Raw genomic sequence first — 17318 nt, 5'->3', positions numbered from 1 at the left:
CTATCCCCAGAATTGGAGTGACAGATGGTTGTGGATCACCATGTGGGTGCTAGGAACCGAACCTGGTTCCTCGGAAGAACTGCCAGGCTTTTAACCTCTGGCCATCTCTCCTGCCCACTTCCATCCGTTCTGTGCGTCAGTGAGGGCCGCCGTCCAGCTGGGCCCCTGTGTGCTATGATGGGCATCTGCAGGACGCTGTGACTGCTGGTGGCTCCAGTCCTGGGGGCACAGAGGAGGGGTGTTCCATGACTGAGCTTCTGAGTTCCCCTCCTGTCCATAGAAGGGCGCCTCCTCTCCAGTGCAGTGGTTCAGCCTGTGGTCGCGCCTCCTTCACAGGGGTCACGTGTCAGATATTTACAGTTTATACAGCAGCGAGGTCACAGCAGCTGTGTATCGAGGGAATAGTTTGGTGGTTGGGGTCATCACAGCCCGAGGGGCCATACTGATGGGCAGCTTCCAGCTTCAGAGTGGGCAGGTCGGAGTTTCTGGAGAGTTGGGGACAACCACAGCCGGGTGACATGGAAGGCCCTCGCAGCCCTCTGGTCGCCACGGCTGAGGGCAGTTCACCCTCCTGGGAAGTCACACAGCTCAGGGCGCACAAACCCCGTGTGTCACTCGTGGGTTGGTGGGTGGGGATGTGGCCTGGCGGCATGCAGCCATGCGGCATGCAGCCATGCAGCGCTGGGAAGCCGCGGGTTTCACACCTAGCGCTGCAGTCAACATTGCCGGCCGCCCCACCACCGTGGCCTCTGGGATCTGTACAGTTTGACTGACTGTGAGGTGGGCGGGCTGCTTCTGAGTCTGGGGGTGTGTGAGCCAGCTCTAATCCCAGCGCTGGGGAGGGAGGGCTCCCTGAGTTCCAGGCCAGCCAGGACTACACAGTGAGACCCTGCCTAAAAACAAAAAAATGACTTCAGAAAAACGAAACCAAGTCTTACGTACGTCAAGGTCAACAAATACGCTCACTCACCGCCAGCCTGTCTTATTTCCTCTCTTGAAGAAGAACTGAGTCCAGACTCCCTTGATGTCTGGGTCCTGGCCAAGAGCCAAGACATCTTGTTTACCAAGAACAGGGCCACCCCTGAAGTGCTGACCACAACCCTCTCCAGTCACCCTGCCCTCAGGCTCAGGCATTTTATCTGTGCCTGAGGCTTGCTGCAGGCATCTGACTGACCCCTCACCAGGAAGCTCCCCCCGCTGCCGCCCCAACCAGGAAGGAAGGCCCCTTCCCCTCTTGCTGGTATCAGGGTGGCAGAGACTTCTGTGGACTCCATGACTGGAATGGCAAGCTGGCCTCTGCTCCCCAGTGTCCCTGGGTCACCGGGCAAGACATGAACTGATCCTCCTGCCTCCGCGGTGCTGCGATGACAGGTGTGTACCACGCCTAGTTCCTGAGCAGGGGATGAATCCAGCCCCAGGGCCACCGTCATGTGAGGATCAGGAGGGGACAGGTGCCACCCGCCCCTCCCCAGGCTAGAGCTCTGTGGGAGAGGAATCCTTTCCCAGCGCTTCAGAGATAGGTCTAAAATGTAGCTTGCAACAAAGCCAAACCAGGTGTGGTGGTGCACACCTGTGGTCCCGGCACTCGGGAGGCAGAGGCAGGCGGATCTCTGAGTTCAAGGCCAGCCTGGGCTACAGAGTGAGATCCAGGACAGCCAGGGCTCCCCAGAGGAAACTGTCTCAAACAAACAGATGAACACACAGGCACACCTAGCCTAGATCACAGCCAGGAACTAACAGAGGGACCTGGAACCCTGGGCCAACTCGAGAGACTAAACTATTTTGTTGTTTTTGTTTTTCAAGACAGCTTCTCTGTGTAGCCCTGGCTGTCCTGGAACTCACTTTGTAGACCAGGCTAGCCTCGAACTCCCAGGAATCCGCCTGCCTCTGCCTCCTGAGTGCTGGGATTAAAGGCATGGGCCACACCATCTGGTGAGCCTAGACTACTAAAACAAAAGTTAAATACAAGTGCCTGAGGCCAGGGCTCAATGGAGAGAGCACTGGCCCAGCATGCATGGAACCCTGGGCTCCCTCTCCAGCACCACCCACACCTGGTTCAGAAGGGACAAAACCTGTCATCCCAGCACTCTGGAGAAGAGGCGGGCAGATCCACAGCAAGTTCAAGGCCAGCCTCTGAGAATCTGTCTCAAAATGAAAAAAGTAAAATGAAAACACACTCACACACTCTTCTGGGCAGCTCTGACAGGAAACTGCCCCTCAAGTGTGTTCAGGACTGATAGGCTCAATGCCTCCCTCCCCAGAGTTCCCGTCACTGGGTGGTCCCCACCGCCTGGGCCGCCACCTGGCGCCTTGCTGGAACGTGACTCAGAAAACAGACCAAGGAAGATGGGTTTAAAATGTAGGCCAGGGCTCTTGCAGAGGAGCCAGGTTTGGTTCCCAGCACCCAGGGCCCCCGAGGCCCTCCTCACCCCTGCGGGCACTGCACGCGCATGGCACACAGACACGCAAGCAAAACACCCAACTCATAAAATTAACCTTACAACACTAAATCGCACAGCCTGGTGCGGTGGCGCGCGCCTTTAATCCCAGCCCTCGGGAGGCAGAGGCAGGCGGATCTCTGTGAGTTCGAGGCCAGCCTGGTCTACATAGGGAGCTCCAGGATGGCTCAGGAGGTTAAGAAGTTTATTTCAAGCAAAATGGGGTGCATGTGAAAAGCTTGTGCACTGCACCTTGGGTGGGGTCCGCCGTGCACCCCACGCCCATCTATCCACGCGCATGCGCAGCGTCCTGCAGGAATCCTGACGTCAGAGCCACCCCCAGCTCCGCACACAGAAGCCAGGCCTGCGCTCCCAGCGTCCTGAAAGGCCGCTAACCCTGACGGTGCTCCCATCCAGACATCCAGAGAAGGGTGTGGCTTGCACCCACAGGAGAGATGAGGGTACCATGGGAATCCAGCTGCTGCATCGGCGCAGGCGCACGGAGGTCAGGCAACTCCATCTGGGACCAATGTCCAGCTGCGTCGGGCCACACCCCACAGTGCCAGGGCCCCTGAGCTCCCTGAAGTTTCTTGGTGTTGTGGGAAGCCACCCCACCCAAGTCCAGGGCCGTTAGTGACCCTCACAGTGGTTGGCAGTGGCTGACAGTCCCCCCATCACTACCCAGCTCAGACGAACTGCGGCCGCCGGTCCCCACTGGTGATCTGGCCCCCTCGGAGCCGCATGGTGGGCAGAGGGGCCCGGGCGGTGTTGTTGGACTGGTTGGTGTTGAAGGCGCACAGCTGTTGGCCCGGCTCTCCATCCTCCCCCTCCAGCTGCTCCTCACTGCCGCTGCGGCTTTGGGGACCCTCCTCTAGACCTGCCTCGGCCTCGGGCTGCTCCAGGAAACTGAGGCGGTGCAGGGCGCTGGCGTCGGAGGACGACAGGGGATCAGAGGCCTCTTCCAACTCCGAGTCTGAGTCATTCGATGCCACTCGGGATTCTGTGGCCGAGAGAAGGGGATGAAGAGAGGGGGTGGAGGGTGGGGTGAAGGCAAAACCAGAGACAGACAAAAAACAAAAGACAGAAAAACTCGTCCTGTGACCAAGGCTCAGCCACCCCGGACTCCAGCACCGGTCCCCGCGGGGTGTGGGGGTGGGGGTGGTGGTGGTCTGCAGACGCTCACAGGCCCTCCGCCCTCTGTCCCCTCCCTGGGGTCCCTGGGGGTGTGTGGGGGGGTGTCTGCAGACGCACACAGGCCCTCTGCCCTCTGTCCCCTCCCTGGGGTCCCTGGGGGGGTCTGCAGATGCACACAGGCCCTCTGCCCTCTGTCCCTTCCCTGGGGTCCCTGGAGGGGGTCTGCAGACGCACACAGGCCCTGCGCCCTCTGTCCCCTCCCTGGGGGGGTGGGGGGGTGTCTGCAGACGCACACAGCCCTCTGCCTCTGTCCCCTCCCTGGGGTCCCTGCGGGGGGGGGGTGTCTGCAGACGCACACAGGCCCTCTGCCCTCTGTCCCCTCCCTGGGGTAGGCAGCCACCAACAGAGTAAAGGAAAAGTCAGTTTACGCGGACAACGCATCACCAGTGACTCGGCCTGAGCTGACCCTCTGCCCCCACTCACCTCGGCCTCCGTCCTCCACCTCCTGCAGGGGGAAGTCAAGGCCCTCAGCGGCCTCCAGCTGGGCACAGTGGGCGGAGACCCCCTCCTGCATTGTGAGAAAGTGTTAGGGGTGGGCCGGCTCCAGCTACCCAACCCCAGGTCCACCTGTACATTTTTTATTTATTTAATCCTTATTTTGCGTGTCTGGGTGTTTTGCCTGTGCATGCATGTAGGTATTGGTGTGTCTGTGTGCGTAGTTGGTGCTCCTCCGGGGCCAGAAGAGGGCATCAGATCCCCCAAACTGGACTTGCAGACAATTGTGAGAACAGAACCCAGGTCCTCTGCATGAGCAGCTGGTGCTAACTGCTGAGCCTGTTCATCTCCAGCCCCGTAACCTTGGAAACTTTTAATTTCTTTTTTCCCCCCGCCGAGACAGGGTTTCACTGTAGTTTTGGAGCCTGTCCTGGATCTCGCTCTGTAGACCAGGCTGACCTTGAACTCACAGAGATCCTCCTGCCTCTGCTTCCCCAGTGCTAGGATTAAAGATGATTTTGGTTTTTTTGGATACAGGTACATAAGGTTCTCATGTAGCTCAGGCTAGCTTCATCCTCTGTAGCTGAGGATGGCCTTGAACTCCTGGTCCTTCCTCCACCTGAGTCCTGGGATGAGAGGCCCACACCGCAGCCTGGCTTTTTGGTGCTGGGGGTGGAACCCAGGGCTTCCTGTATGCTAGGCCGGCGCTCTGCTGTTGAGCTGTACCCAGAACGCTCCGATCATTGCTGTGTGTCACTACCCACAGCCCGAGCACTCCCACACCACCAACCCTCCTTTACCTGGCCGCCAGGCGCCTCCTCTGGCTCCTCCTCAAAGATCAGGCCATAGTGGACGATCAGAGTCTCAATGACACGGGCCTGGTGTGGGTAGTCTACCAGGGAGGAGAGGGACACGGTGGCTTCCGTGGGCCGCGGCCGCAGCAGCGTGGGTCCGAAGACGATGCCCAGGTTCCCAGGGGTCATCTTATTGTCCTGCTCCACCTCCACGATCCTGGGGTGGGGAGCAGCGGGAAGGGCGTGAGTGACGCGGAGCTGCGGGGCTCCCAGACGGCGGGCGCTGCCCCACCAGGGACGCTCACCTTCGCAGGTGCCTCAGCAGGTACAGCAGCGTGGCCCGGTTTTCCGCGGGCAGGTCCCGCGTGAGCTCACGCAGGCGGCCCACCATGGCCACGGTTGCAGCCTCACTCTCGGACCCGTCCTGCCGGCCCCGGCTCGCCGCCTTGGCCTCGGCCTCGGCCTTGATGCTGTCCTTGGCGAGCCCCACCAGCTCATGGTAAAAGCGGAAAGAGATGAGCGGCTCCGGCAGCTGCGGACGACACACCAGACAGAGGTCACAGGCCGGCCGGCCGCAGAAGGGCGGGGCTCACAGCTACAGCCCCAGGAGGACGCCTGTCAGCCCCGCCCACCAGCCCTGGCCACGCCCACCAGATCAAGATCCTCCCACTACACTGCCTAACTCCGCCCATCCCTGTACCTGCCACTCCACGCCCACCCACCTCTAGCCACGCCCACCCCGCAGACCACGCCCTCTATGCCAGGGGCCTACCCACCCCATCCTCAGACCTTCTCAACGGGCCATCCCCAGTGGCTGGGTATGGCACATAGCCACGCCCACCCGGTTTTAGCCCCGCCCCAGATGCTTGCCTTCCACAGCCACGCCGTCACGCCCCACACCCACCCGTCCTACTCTGCCCACTCCTCGTCCACGTCGAGCCACACGGCCGCACCACATCCCGGTCCGTCCACGTCGAGCCCCGCCCACGCCCCGCCACGCCCCACCCGCCACCCGTCCCCCCCCCCCCCCCCCCCCCCCCCGCCCGGCCACGCCCCCACAGGCCGCACATCCCGGTCCCTCCTTTTCCTCACCTGCCGCAGGTACAGCTTTAGGACGTTGCTGATGTCGTGGGGCGAGGCCTGCGACAACTCCACCAGCTCCTTGCCATTCTCAAAGGCCTGGCACAGCTTCTCCACGCGCGTCTTCACGCCGTTGACCCGGTAGATGCCCTGGGGAGCCGGCAGTCACCCTCAAGCCGCCCTCGCCCCCGCTGCCTGCCCTCCGCGTCCCACGGAACCCTCCTGTCCCCGGCCTCACCTTGGTGTGCAGCGCCCGCCGCTCAATCTCGCAGACGCATTTCTTGATAATGAAGGGCACGCCGTCCGGGGTGCTGCGGGCTGCGTGGCTGAAGTCCTGTCCGAACAGCTGCAGGCGGCCCTGCAGCTTCTTGTGGCCGCACTGGATGGCCAGAGTCTCCAGGCACTTTTTGTGGCAAGCCAGGCAGCACTGGAGGAGGCGAACGAGACTCTTCCAGACGCCCACGTGAGGACCAGACCCCTCCACCAAATCCTAGAGCCTTTGCACTGGACAGGATTTCTCTGGGTAGACCAGGCTGGCCTCGAACTCACAGAGATCCTCCTGGCTCTGCCTCCCAAGTGCTGGGGTTAAAGATGTGCGCCACCACCACCCAGCAATTCTGATCTTTCTGAGACAGGGTCTCTCTCACCTAGCCCAGGCTGGCTTCAGACTTGTTACGTAGCCAAGGATGACCTTGACTCACCTCACCGCCTCCACCTCCCGAGAGCCGGGTGACAGGTGTGCACCACCATGCCTCCCCTTTGTGGTACTGAGGACGGAGCCCAGAGCTCTCCCCACGACAGGTCAGTCCCCTCCCCGCCCGTGCTAACCACTGAGCTTCAGTCCCCTCCCCGCCCAGGGCTCTGGGTCCCCACGCACCTCCTCGCACTCGGCGCCCTGGAAGTACACGTAGCTGTTACACTCTCTGCACTTGGCCGGCGTGCGCAGCTTCCGAAGTCGGTGTGTGCGAGCCGCCTTGGACAGTCCCACGTGGCGGAAGGGCCCGCTGGGCATGGCCACGGGTAACTCGGGGTCCATGCCATTGAGGTCGGCTGTGGACGGGATGAAAGGCCAGCGTCACCGATGCAGGCAGAGGCCCGCGGGAGAGGTCACGTTCATCCTCCACCCACCGCTCCGGTCCCTTTGGGAGCCCCTCACCTGCGTCAAAGGCGGAGGCCACCAGGCCGGCGTCCTGGTCCACCAGCTCCTCACTGGATGACATGGTCCCACTGGACGACGTTCGATCGAACTTCTTAAAGTCCCCTACGTGGGAAAGGGGCGTTAGGCACTGGAGCCAGGCCGGCCAGGCCAGGGACTGCCCTGTGTGACATGCACCCAGGTGCTCCTTCACCTGAGCTGGTGTCCAGGCCAACGTCGGTGTCCGAGATGGAGATGGGCCAGGACTTGTGTACCTGGTGACCACGTCCACCTGCAGGATGGAGAGAGGGGTGAGCAGAGAGCGTCTCCACGGCGGGAGGCAGGGGCGTCGGATCGCAGCGTCCGCCCTGCGCCCCTGCGCCCCTGCGCACACTCACCCCTGTGGTCCTTGCCGGGAGCGCCCTCGGAGGTGCCGCCATCCTCGGGGGGGCTGCCAGCAGCTTCAGGTCCTGCGGCGTCCGCGGGGTTGAAGCTGCCTTTCCGTGTACGCATGACTGGGGACCTGGCGGTGGACAGGGGTAAGGGACCCGCTCCCCACTGCGCCCCGCCGAGGCCTGCCACCCACACCCGCCGCCCCCCCACCAGCCCTGCCACCCACACCCGCCGCAAGCGTGCGGCTGCACCCAGCATGGCGGAGACGTGAGGTACCAGGCGTTGGTGGGGACGTGAGGCTCGAAGTCGTAGCGCACGTCGGGCTCCTCGCCTCGCTGCAGCTGACGCACGTGCGACGCATACTGCTGGCCCGGGTCATACAGCTTGCTGCTCTCGCACAGCATCTGGAAGTGCACAGGCAGCGGAGCCGTCTGCATGTGCATCAGCTGGTAATAGGAGATGGTGGCCTGCAGGGGGGAGGATGTGCCAGTCAGAGGCTGGGCCACGCCCTTGGCCACGCCCCACACCAACAAGCCCCTCCCACAGCGCAGGCCCGGTCCCAACAGCACTGCGCTCCCGTGTACGGCGCCTACCGGCCCCTCCTCCCGACCCTCGGTCACGCCCGGCCCCTCCTAAGGTCCACCCCAGACCGTGACCCTCCCGAGGGTGCTTTACCTGTGGGCCGCCCCATCCACTAAGCCACACCCACCAGGCCAGGCCCCCGCGCTCTGCCCCGCCCCGCCCCTCCAAGCCCCGCCCCTTGCCGAGGCCTTCAGGCCCAGGCCACTCTCCCATGACCGCCCTGACCTTACTGGGACCCTGCCGGACTATCCTGCTTGGACCGGACTAGACACGTCCTAGCTATGACGCCCTGCTGCCGCACCCCAACCTGCCCATTGCCCCACCCCACCCCGGGCACCAAACCCCGCCCGCGGCGCCCCTCTGCGAGCCTCGGCCCACCACGTCACACACCGACTTGATGGTCTGGTCACTCTGCCTGATGACCTCCTGGATCTGCCGCAGCGCCGTCACCTTGGTGTCCTCCAGCTCCTGCTTCTGCGTCTTCGCGTCCGCCACGCACGTGCGGTAAGTGGCCATTGCCTCCTCGGCCTGGGGGCGGGGCCAGTGAGGGTGTTGACACAGAGACTCCGGGAGAGGCCCGCATAGGGGGCAGAACGGTCACCGGGAACTAGGGGGGCCGGGGGATAGCCTGGGAACCTTAGGCTGTCTCTGGACAGATTGTAAGAGGACCAAGGTCGAAGCTCACGGGTGGACCCCGCCCAGAATCCCCAGTGAGGGGCTGGGGCGTGGTCAGGGTGGAGCCCCGCCCAGAATCCCCAGTGAGGGGCTGGGGGCGTGGTCAGGGTGGAGCCCCGCCTAGAATCCCGGTGAGGGTTGGGGGCGTGGTCAGGGTGGAGCCCCGCCCAGAATCCCCAGTGAGGGGCTGGGGGCGTGGTCGGGGTGGAGCCCCGCCTAGAATCCCCAGTGAGGGGCTGGGGGCGTGGTCAGGGTGGAGCCCCGCCCAGAATCCCCAGTGAGGGTCTGGGGGCGTGGTCGGGGTGGAGCCCCGCCCAGAATCCCCAGTGAGGGCTGGGGGCGTGGTCAGGGGTGGGCCCCGCCCAGAATCCCCCAGTGAGGGATGGGGGCGTGGTCAGGGGTGGGCGGACCCAGAGGTCCATTCTTAGTGCAAACTTCATAAAGAAGTAGTAAGAGGGGCCGGCATAGGTGCTGGGAAGGACGCGGGCCTGTGCGCGCGCACACGGCCCCTGCAGGCCCCTCCTGCTCATGCACCTTGTTCTTGGCCTCCTCCTCCAGCCGCCGCCTCTTGTCCAGGGCCTTGGAGGCTGCCGTGCCCGCCCCGGGCCCCGTGCCCTGCTGCTCCTCCTCGGCTTTGGCCACCTGGAGCCGGGCCTTGTCGTGGTCTTCACAGCGCTGTTTGTAGCCCTGCTTGGCCTTGCGGAGGTTGGCCTCGGCCTCTTGCTGCAAGAGAAGAGAGAGGCTGCAGCCTGGGCCTCCTTGCATCCCGCCTCACCAGCAAGGACCCCACACTCCCACCCAGCCAGCAGGGCCCTGGACAGGAGCCACCCGGGAGCATGTGCAGTGGGGGTCGCACAGAGAAACCGAGGCACGACTCAGAGCTGAACAGAAACACAAACTGAGTCATCTCCCTGCGCCCCAAGCCCTCTGAGAAGGTTTCACTTCCTTTCTTACAGATGAAAACACAGAGCCGCCCAGGCAGGAAGCCAAGCACCCCGGGCTGGCCGGAAGCACTGAGTCACAAACTAACATGTCTGGGTTGAGGGGAGCCCACACCCCACAGCCTGAAAGACAGAAACCTAGACACGGAGGCCAGGGGCTCCAGGGACTCCAGCGTCTCAGGAGAGCTCAATCTTAGCCTGGGTTATAAACCTCAAACTGGGTGTGCTTTAATCCCAGCTCACGGGAGGCAGAGGCAGGAGGATCTCTGTGAGTTCGAGGCCAGCCTGGGCTACAGAGTGAGGTCCAGGACAGCCTGGGCTGCACAGAGAAACTCTGTTCGAGAAAAACCAAACAAAAGAAAAACCTCACAGCAAAGCAAGGGTCTCAGGAGACCGGCTTCATACAGTTTCTCAACCTGTGGGCCGCGACCTCTTCAAGGGTCGCATGGCCCTTTCCAGGGGTTGCATGTCAGATGTTGACATTAGGATCCAGAACAGCAGCAGAATTGCAGTGATGAGGTAGCAACGGAAATACTTTCTGGTTGTGGGTCACCACAGCGTGAGCAACTGACTGTGTTAGGAAGGCTGGGAGCCGCTGGCTGAGCAGGTAAAGGCATTTGTCACCAGGGTGAGGGACCTAGCCCGCTGGTGGCGGTGGTGGTGGTGGGTGGTGGTGCACACCTTTAGTCCCAGCCCTCGGGAGGCAGAGGCAGGAGGATCTCTGTGAGTTTGAGGCCAGCCTGGGCTACAGAGTGAGTCCCAGGACAGCCAGGGCCACACAGAGAGAAACTGTCTCAAAAAAAAAAAAAAAAGAAAAAGAAAAAAGAAAAAGAAAGTCAAATTGCTAGACTGGAACTATCAGATGATCAGGGACTCCCAACAGTACTGCAGTTTGTGTTCTAAGATCTGTGTAGAGCTCTGGGAAGTCAGTACAAGCCCTGACTGATGCATTTTGAACAAAGGATGTGAACAGAGAGGGTTCACAGAAACTGAGAAGGGGGCCTGTCACTGGGGGGGGGGGGACGACAGCAGGATGCACACCCCCAGCTACAGTGATGGAGGGGCCCAGACGCCACCTGTGTGTCTGTGTTCACACGCCTATGGAAGCCAGAGGTCCCGGGGTGGGACCTGCCTCTCCACCTTGTCATTTTCTTTTGTTTTTGAGACGGGGTCACCCCTGCAGCCCTGGCTGAACCAGGACTCACAGAGATCCGCCTGCCTCTGCCTCCCGAGTGTGGGATTAAGAGTGTGAGCCGCCGCCACGCCTGTCCTCCACCTTGTATTTGAGGCGAGGCCTCTCACTGAACCCAGAGTCAGTTAGGCTGTCCAGCTGGTGAGCCCCCGGATCCACCCATCCCCAGTGCTGGGGTTACGGATGTGCAGGGCCATGCCTGGCTTTGATGTGGGTACCGGCCGCATGGGGTCCCCACGTTTTCCTGACAGGTACTTTCCCCCCAGCCGTCTACCCCAGCCCACCCCGTGCCTTTAAATGGCCCCAAAGAAAAATGCGACCAGTGTGTGCACGGATGGAGTGTGCACTGGGCTGAGACTGTGCCTCAGTTTCTCTCCCCATTTCTGAACAGCTGACAGAGCGCACAGGACTCTTGGGGACCCCCGCTGAGCTGTGGGACTCTGAGGAGCACGGCAACAGTTCCTTGCAAGCACAGGGAACAGGGAACGTGCACTGTAGCGTGTGTGTGTGTGTGTGTGTGTGTGGTGTGTGTGTGGTGTGCTGGTCGCAGGCAGGCCTGCCCCTACCAGCTTCCTCTGCGCCCGGTGCCAGGACTCTTTGATCTCCTTCCTGCGCCTCTCATGCTCCAACCGCCGCAGGGTCAGGGGCTAAGAGAGACAGGAACCACCGTGAGGGCTGAGCCGGCGGGCGACATCCCCGCCCACCCCACCTCGCCTCGGGCCCAGCTCACCTGCATGAACGTCTGGGTCTGCAGTGTGCCCACCGCCTGCACCATGCCATGACCAAACTCCAGATCTTGTTCCAGGGCCAGTGAGTAGATGGACAAGAGGGGCATGTGGGGCTGTGGGGGAAGACGGCGCGTCACAAGGATAGGGACCGAGGCGGCCCCAGCACCCCCACCCTGGGCACCGGCCAGGCATGCCATCCAGCAGAGTCCTTAGAAGGAGCAGGAGGGCGCAGCCGGGCCATGGCGCTCCTCCGCATCCTTCAAACATCCCTCCCCACCCGTCTGGGCCAACCCACCTCATGGGTGACGCTCTGCCTGCAGCTGTGAACGACCTTCTGCAGACCTTTGGCAAATTCCATCTCTGCCAGGGGGGGATGCAGAGTGAGGCTTCAGCAATGGCCTCCCCCCCACACCCCGTCCTGGTGTCTCCTCGCCCCTCACCCAGAGTGGTCCGCTTGTCCAGGTAGCTGATGAGGTCCTTCATGTACTTGGCCATGTCTTTTGCGTACTGCAGGGCAGCGTCCACGCCCCCCTCGCAGCGCTGGAGAAGCATGTCCACCTCCTCGGGGGGCAGGCAGCCTGTGGGGGCCAGCGCTCAGTCCTGACGGCCACCTCCCGTCTCCTCGCGGCTCCTGCCGGCCTCCCAGGCCCACACCCCAGAGGCACTCACCCTCCTCACATTCCTCCACACTGGGCGGGGGCCCCTCGCTGCTGGGTCCGTAAAGGTTCTCCATGGACTGGAAGAGGAAACACGCCCTGTTCCAGGACACACCTCTGCCCCCTTGGCTCTGACGCCCTCTATGGCTCCCCACGGCCCGCGAGGTAGTCAAGAAGGCCGGGGCCAGGGGCCTACCCTGTGGAGATGGCCGTCCCCCCCCCAGACACGGTGACCCAGACAGATGTGGGCTGCCCCCCCCTCCGCTCACCTGGCTGGGGTCCCCGGGGGGCACGGCCAGAAGGGTACTGCTATCCACTTCACCCAAAAGGAACTCAGAGACACTGCAGGGCAGGGGGCGGGGGGGGGGTCATTCCAGAGGTCCATGAGCCATACTCCCCGGCCCGCTCTGCCCCCACAGGCCCCTGGAGCTCACGTGCAGCTGAAGGACACAGCAATGGTCTCCAGAGCCTTCTCAAACTCTCTCTTATCTGATTCATTGTTGCACTCATAATGAAAGGCTGAGGGGCAGAGAGGCGGCGGGAGTGTGCGTGTCAAATTCCTATGTATCCTTCAAAACCCCACTGCACACAGCCCCCTCTTCTGGGAAGCCCTCCCAGAGTGCACCTCCCTGGCTGACCTTTGACCTTGGCAATGAGCGTGCCGGCGGCTGTGAGCGTCTCCACGGTGTTCAGGAGCGGGTATTTGGAGATGACCTGGCGCATCACGCGCAGGGCTTCACCCAGGCACTCGTGGGCCAGCGGCCGCCGGGCCTCGAGGAGGTCTGCCGGGCAGAGGGAGCGTGGGTGAGAAGGAAGGGACTGGTTCCCGGCTTCCCAGAGCTGAGATGGGGAAACTGAGGCAGAGGTGAACCGGAGAGACGGTTTCCCCCAAGCAGCTCTGCTAATTCCACTCTCCTGGCGTTGTACCAGCAGTGAGGATGTCACCTCCCCATTCTTTCTGCAGATGTGGATGGCGGCGAGGCACAGAGTGAAAGCCAGGCCGGGCGGCGGCGGTGCACGCCTTTAATCCCAGCACTGGGGAGGCAGAGTCAGGCGGATCTCTGTGAGTTCGAGGCCAGCCTGGGCTACAGAGCAAGTTCCAGGACAGCCAGGGCTACACAGAGAAAATCGGTCTCAAAAAACCAAAAACAGCAACAAAAACAAAGAGCAAAAGCCATTTACAAACGTCGTCACACAGCTTTCCCTGTCCATCCAACAGCCCTGGAGGTCCCTGCCTGGCAGTCTACCTTTGAGCAGCAGGGAGCCTTGGAAGGTGTCGGCCGAGAGGATGTGTCCTATCTGATGAACAAGACATTAACAATGTCTTCCTGTGCAGCCCAGACAGACCCTCGGGCCTCAAACTCCTCTGCCTCCCGGAGGCTGGGATGACAGGCCCGTGACACCGCAGCCCTTTAGCCTCTGTCCCCAAATGTCCAAAATCGGAAGGTGGAGTTTTTGCCTGTTCATTTTTTCCGCCTCACAGCGAGAGGCCCGGAGACCCTCCAGACGGAATCTGAGAAGGCTCCCTGGCCCTCTGCAGGCACCCAGGTCCCGCGGAATGCCACCCCGGGGGCGATTCCCTCCACATTTCTGTGGCTGGAGCCTGAGCCCGCGTCCGGGAGGCGGACTTGGCTCCAGGAATCCCAGGACGCTGGCTGGGAAGCCGCGCCCCCTCCCGGGGCGTTCCAGGCAGGCACGTACCCCTCAGGGTCGCCAGGGTCCCTGCAGCTCCACGCATGGGCCTTCGTGGAAGGAAGATAATACCCGAGATGCAGCCCGGAGGAGTGCAGAGTCCCTGGCCACCCCCGGGGGCTGCGCAAAGGCCCTGAGCACGCACGTGTGCGCGGTCCCGGCGCTGGGTGGGGGACCCACGCCTTGGCACGGTCCTCTCACCTGGGGGCCCCGTCTGGCAGCGCTGGGGGCCGTGGTCCAGCGCTGGGTGCAGCGTCCCACAGACACACATGGCTCAGGGATGCAGGGCGGGGCGGACGCCAGTGTGTGGCCCGGGAGACCCGAGTCCTGAGCGTCTGGGGGTCCTTAGAGCGATGGCCAGCAGCCAAACCGGCTCAGGCCGGTCCTCAGGCCCCGCCTCTCTCTGAGAACAACCCCACCTCCTTTACCTCCATAGGCTCACACGAGGGCTGTGCTCTAACCACAGAGCAGGAATTTGACTGGGAATGAGTGTGGGTTGTGCGGGAAACTGAGCTCAGGGCAGGAGGAGGCTCCAGAGAGAGGACCCTGCGGGCCTGTGTCCACCCCAGCTGCCGTCTCAAATGCACCTGGACTGTCTGGGGACTGCGTTCCAGTCCCGTTTAGAGAAAGCCAGCCCCACAGGCCGGTGCACCCGGCGATCCCGCGCGCCCAGGCCAGCATCCAAGGATGCTTGGGTGCGGAAAGGCCGGGAGATTAGGGCTTCCCCAGAAAAGCAGACTCAGCCTCCGCCCCGGAGAGCAGATAACCCCGGGGGGCTCCCATCCTCTCCTGGGAGGCGGCCTGCAAAGGCCCCGCGGGGAGGCGGGGCCCAGGCCTCGGTCTCCCTGCGACGGTGGGGTGGGGAGCCTAAGGGGGGTCGGGTTGAGCGCTGGGCAGAGCGCTTACATGTGGTTTCCGGGGAGCAGCCCGTGGGGCGGGCGCTGGTGCCCGACCGATCTCTCCGGGCTGCCGGAGACAAACAGGAAGGGGGTGAAAATAACTCTGGAGGAAACGGAGCCGTCAGCAACCGCGTGCAGGAGAAAACGGAACCGATATGCCTCAGGCCGCTCACTCCCAGCGCCTCCCCATGCGTCCTCGGCCCTAACCCCTCCGTGTGCCCGGCACCCACTGCACCAGCACTGCACCCAGGGTCCTTCAGCTTCTGCAGCCATCGGCCCCCACACAACGCTCCTTACACACAATCTCCATTTCTAGGTTTCTGAGCAAATGCCTAAGACAGTCCTGTAGGTCAGGGAATGTCATCCAACTCCTACACATCCCTCAGAACCCTAGCTGGTACATGCACTTCTTTGCATGCTATTTGAGGCCTCCTTGAGTCCCTCCCTTTCCTTTTTTCTTTTTTTCTTTTTCTTTTCTTTTCTTTTTTTTTTTTTTTTTTTGGTTTTTCGAGACAGGGTTTCTCTGTGTAGCTTTGCACCTGTCCTGATCTCACTCTGTAGCCCAGGCTGGCCTCGAACTCACAGAGATCCACCTGCCTCTGCCTCCCGAGTGCTGGGATTAAAGGCGTGCGCCACCACTGCCCGACCCTTTTTTCTTTTCTTTTTCATTTTTTTTCTTTTTCTTGTTCTTGTTTTTTCTTTTCTTTTTGAGGCAGGGTCTCACTGTGTAATTCTGGCTGACCTGGAACTCATGGACATCCCCCTGCCTACGTGCCGGGATGAAAGGCGTGCCCCTCTGCAGTCAGGGACTCTCACCATCTCGCAGCAGCACAAACTCCTTGAGTTTCTCCAAGCCCTCAGCGAAGCGGGCCACGTCAGCCAATAGGGTGGAGATGTCCTCTACGCCCTCAGGGAAGGGTCCCTCACCGGGGAGCTCTGCCGGGCTGGCAGCGGACAGGGGGCTTCGGTAACCCCTGCCCAGGGTCCAGGTGGCGGCCCCTGAGAGTGGGAAGCCGGCGGCGCTGGCATGGCGGCTCAGGCTGGTGGGTCTCTTGAGTGTGCCTGTGGCCTTGGCGCCCGTGGACAGGGACGTGGCCGGTGGCTCCGGGCCTGGGGCCTCTGTGCATTCCTTCCTGGGCAGCTCCTGGGAGGGCAGAGGGGAGAAGAATCAAGGGGGGTCCTTCACCCTAAACGCTGCCTCAGTTTCCCCAGAACTTACTCACGGGGGTCAGAAGTCAGAGGGCAGAGATTTTGAAGCCCCCCCCACACCTGTTACCCAACATCCTCCTCTCTTCATCTTTCACAAACAACGGTCCTACACAAACCACAGCCTGGGGCGGGGCCTGCGGAGGCACAGCAGGGAGGGGGCACCCCACTTCCTGGTGGGGGTGGGGAGGGCCCTCGTGGGTCTCCTGCCCTCTAGCCACCCCCAGACTCCTTCGTGGGTGTCCACTTTCCAGAGACCTGAGGTCATCAGACTCCTGGGCACACCCCCAGACCTGGCAGAGATGCCCCTAAAGTTCACAAAAACCCAGAAACTCAGCAGGCACCTCCAGGTGCTGAAGAAGCTCAGAGACCCCTGAAATCTGCCCTGCACACTTGCACCCCGGTCCCACACCCCCTTTCCCATTGGCTTCCAGAACCTTAGGTTTCCCAGACCCCATCTTAACAGAGTCTGGAGCCTGTCACTGCGGCTCTGCCCACTGACCAGAACCCCCATGTCCTCGGCACACGACAGGGATGTGGTGGTCGTGCCTGGTAAAGATGGGTGACTTGGTGGCCACCCACGGACGCCCCTACCGTAAAGCGGGTTCCCGGGTTCTGGCCCCTCTGTGCCGCCGCCGCCTGCCATCCTGCCTGTCGGGGGCTGTAGCTGGTGCGGGCTCCCCACCATGGGCCCAGCATGGTGCCGTAGCCGCGCCCTGTGCCCAGCGGTGGCCACAGGCTGTGGGTGTCATCCCGGGCCCCCGCCCGTTCTGTGCTCCACTCACCCCTGAGGAAGACTGCGGGTTGGGGCTCCCCGCGCGGTTCTTTTTGGAAATAGAGGGGGTTTTCATAAGTTCTCGTTTCTTCCTCGAGAACATGGTGGAGCCAGTCCTGGCAGCCCCAGGTGTGGACAGCAGCCCTGAGGGGTCTCAGCCCGGCAGCTCCTGGTGCTGGTCGTCTCTGGACCACATTGCTCAGGGCCACCCCCTCCCCAGCTGTCAGGACCCACGTGATGGGCCCGGCCCTCATTGGCGGGCAAGTCCCCAACACAGGAAAAGGCCCCCAGCGGAGGGAGGGCGGGAGGGAGAGAGGCGACGCCATAGACCCGCCCCCGGTGTGACGGTCCTTATGGGACTCTGCACACCAGCTCTGACACAGGTTCCCCACAGCGGCCCCCTTCCCCTTGTAGTTCTCTTCCTGGGGATGTGACCGCCTGACTCAGGCGCTAGCCGACCATGGCTGGGACACACTCTCCCAGATGCTGTCTCATCCGAATAG

At 62.4% G+C, this 17318-nt stretch overlaps 1 protein-coding gene across 3 annotated transcripts; it reads right to left on the bottom strand.

Moving 5' to 3' along the window:
• Positions 1-2603: 2603 nt before the first annotated feature.
• Positions 2604-17051, bottom strand: Arhgap45 (Rho GTPase activating protein 45). Of its 3 annotated transcripts, none has more exons than XM_028858596.2 (23): positions 16826-17051; positions 15651-15978; positions 12882-13025; positions 12678-12762; positions 12513-12585; positions 12257-12323; positions 12028-12165; positions 11883-11947; positions 11590-11700; positions 11426-11506; positions 9261-9449; positions 8442-8579; positions 7746-7936; positions 7475-7599; positions 7291-7368; positions 7098-7202; positions 6819-6991; positions 6180-6368; positions 5954-6091; positions 5167-5393; positions 4868-5078; positions 4056-4140; positions 2604-3438 (listed from the first exon to the last, which is right to left on the bottom strand). In XM_028858596.2, the coding sequence occupies exons 1-23, from the start codon at positions 16916-16918 to the stop codon at positions 3125-3127; spliced, it is 3348 nt and encodes a 1115-aa protein (XP_028714429.1). In that variant the 5' UTR covers positions 16919-17051; the 3' UTR covers positions 2604-3124. The 3 variants fall into 3 exon arrangements, with proteins under 3 accessions (XP_028714429.1, XP_028714430.1, XP_028714431.1); XM_028858597.2 differs by lacking the exon at positions 16826-17051 and adding an exon at positions 16635-16819; XM_028858598.2 differs by lacking the exons at positions 15651-15978; positions 16826-17051 and adding an exon at positions 14137-15063.
• Between the last annotated feature and the right edge of the window lie 267 nt (positions 17052-17318).

Source organism: Peromyscus leucopus, chromosome 22 (assembly GCF_004664715.2).
Source record: "Peromyscus leucopus breed LL Stock chromosome 22, UCI_PerLeu_2.1, whole genome shotgun sequence".
In the NCBI taxonomy this organism is placed as follows: Eukaryota; Metazoa; Chordata; class Mammalia; order Rodentia; family Cricetidae; genus Peromyscus; species Peromyscus leucopus.
The sequence above is the reverse complement of the archived record's forward strand: the minus strand, read 5'-3'. Positions and strand labels throughout refer to the sequence as shown.

Coding starts and splice junctions, on each gene's coding strand:
- Arhgap45 (XM_028858597.2), bottom strand. CDS start 16,739: ATGCTGGGCCCATGGTGGGGAGCCCGCACCAGCTACAGCCCCCGACAG. Junction 13,026..15,650: donor GTTTGTGCTGCTGCGAGATG/GTGAGAGTCCCT, acceptor TCTGCCCGGCAG/ACCTCCTCGAGGCCCGGCGG. Junction 12,166..12,256: donor TGTGGAGGAATGTGAGGAGG/GTGAGTGCCTCT, acceptor TGGCCCCCACAG/GCTGCCTGCCCCCCGAGGAG.